This window comes from Carlito syrichta, unplaced genomic scaffold, assembly GCF_000164805.1.
Source record: "Carlito syrichta isolate Samal-C Ts95f unplaced genomic scaffold, Tarsius_syrichta-2.0.1 Scaffold302968, whole genome shotgun sequence".
Lineage (NCBI taxonomy): Eukaryota > Metazoa > Chordata > Mammalia > Primates > Tarsiidae > Carlito > Carlito syrichta.
This window is the reverse complement of record NW_007247064.1, coordinates 243,887-244,959: the sequence shown is the minus strand read 5'-3', so window position 1 is coordinate 244,959 and position 1,073 is coordinate 243,887. Positions and strand designations below refer to the sequence as shown.

The 1,073-nt window shown below is 40.6% G+C and overlaps 1 protein-coding gene across 1 annotated transcript; it reads right to left on the bottom strand.

Annotated features, from left to right (window-relative positions):
• Positions 1–229: 229 nt before the first annotated feature.
• On the bottom strand, positions 230–343 carry LOC110595577 (dolichyl-diphosphooligosaccharide--protein glycosyltransferase subunit 4-like). The gene has a single exon (XM_021711977.1). The coding sequence runs from the start codon at positions 341–343 to the stop codon at positions 230–232; it is 114 nt and encodes a 37-aa protein (XP_021567652.1).
• Between the last annotated feature and the right edge of the window lie 730 nt (positions 344–1,073).

The following is a 1,073-nucleotide window of genomic DNA, read 5'->3' as shown; positions in this document are numbered from 1 at the left end:
GGAAGAGAATAAAAAGAAAATAGCCCCTATACTGGGCATATTCTGTGGCAGCTTCTTGTTCCATAGGGTTAGGGAAGACTTTAAGGTAATAAAGTTGTTTGGAAAAGTTCAGGTGTAGTTGCTTTGTATGTTGCGATGGACAGAAGGGTTTGAGGTGAAGTGTGAAGACCCCTCACACTCTTCATCTTGCCTCAGACTATGTCTTGGAACCCTGGGGAGCACGGTACTTTCACTCCTGCTTTTTGGGGTTGTTGACTGCCATGTAGTGGTAGGGAATGTCAAGCAGGAAGAGTGACATGCCCAGCATGTTGGTGAAGATGGCGAGCTGCCCGTCTACGATCATTCTACGCAGCCTTCCCCCTTACCGTCTGCGAGCTTGTCAGTCTTCTCAGAGAAATTACACGCTGCTCTGAATGATTCTCTATGTTACTTGAATACATTGTGCTATATATTTATATGGTGCCACATTTATTGTCTCTCTCACAGACAAATTGCTTTGGGAGGCTTCAGACATACTTTGAATGTCTGTACAATCGGCTTTTTTTTTAAAAAAATTACTATCCTTTTCTTAAAAAATTAGATTTGAAAAGGAACAGTTGCCTTGTTTCTGGTCAAATCCCAATGTAAAGTGATTATTGATTCCTTTAATATGTGGTGGTTCGATATTGTCTTGGGGTTAATGTGCGTCCTTTCAGGGGTAGTAGGTTGTGTATATTACAGGAAGTGAGGTTTCACAAAAGGGGGGAGAGGAGGAGCCTATTATGTGTCATAATTTTCAATTATTCATACTTAGTTCGAATTCAATCTAAACTGGTGTAAGTGGGGAGTCGTAGTATCTGATGAATTTCAAAGGGGAAGAAGGATTGGCTATCAGTCTAGGAGAATCAATTGGATATCAGAGGAATGTGGAGGCAAAAATATTCTTGGGTAGCTTGCATAAAACTTGCTTAGCAGGGTTTGCATGTTTGCTTTAAAGCTCATCTTTTGCTTATTTACCTAAGAATATTGATTAGCCACCTATTATGAAGCATGGCTGTGCTTTGTGCTGGAAGAGACAAAGGAATTTATGAGAC

Excerpts from the sequence above, each read along its gene's own strand:
- LOC110595577 (XM_021711977.1), bottom strand. The coding sequence starts at position 343 with ATGATCGTAGACGGGCAGCTCGCCATCTTCACCAACATGCTGGGCATG.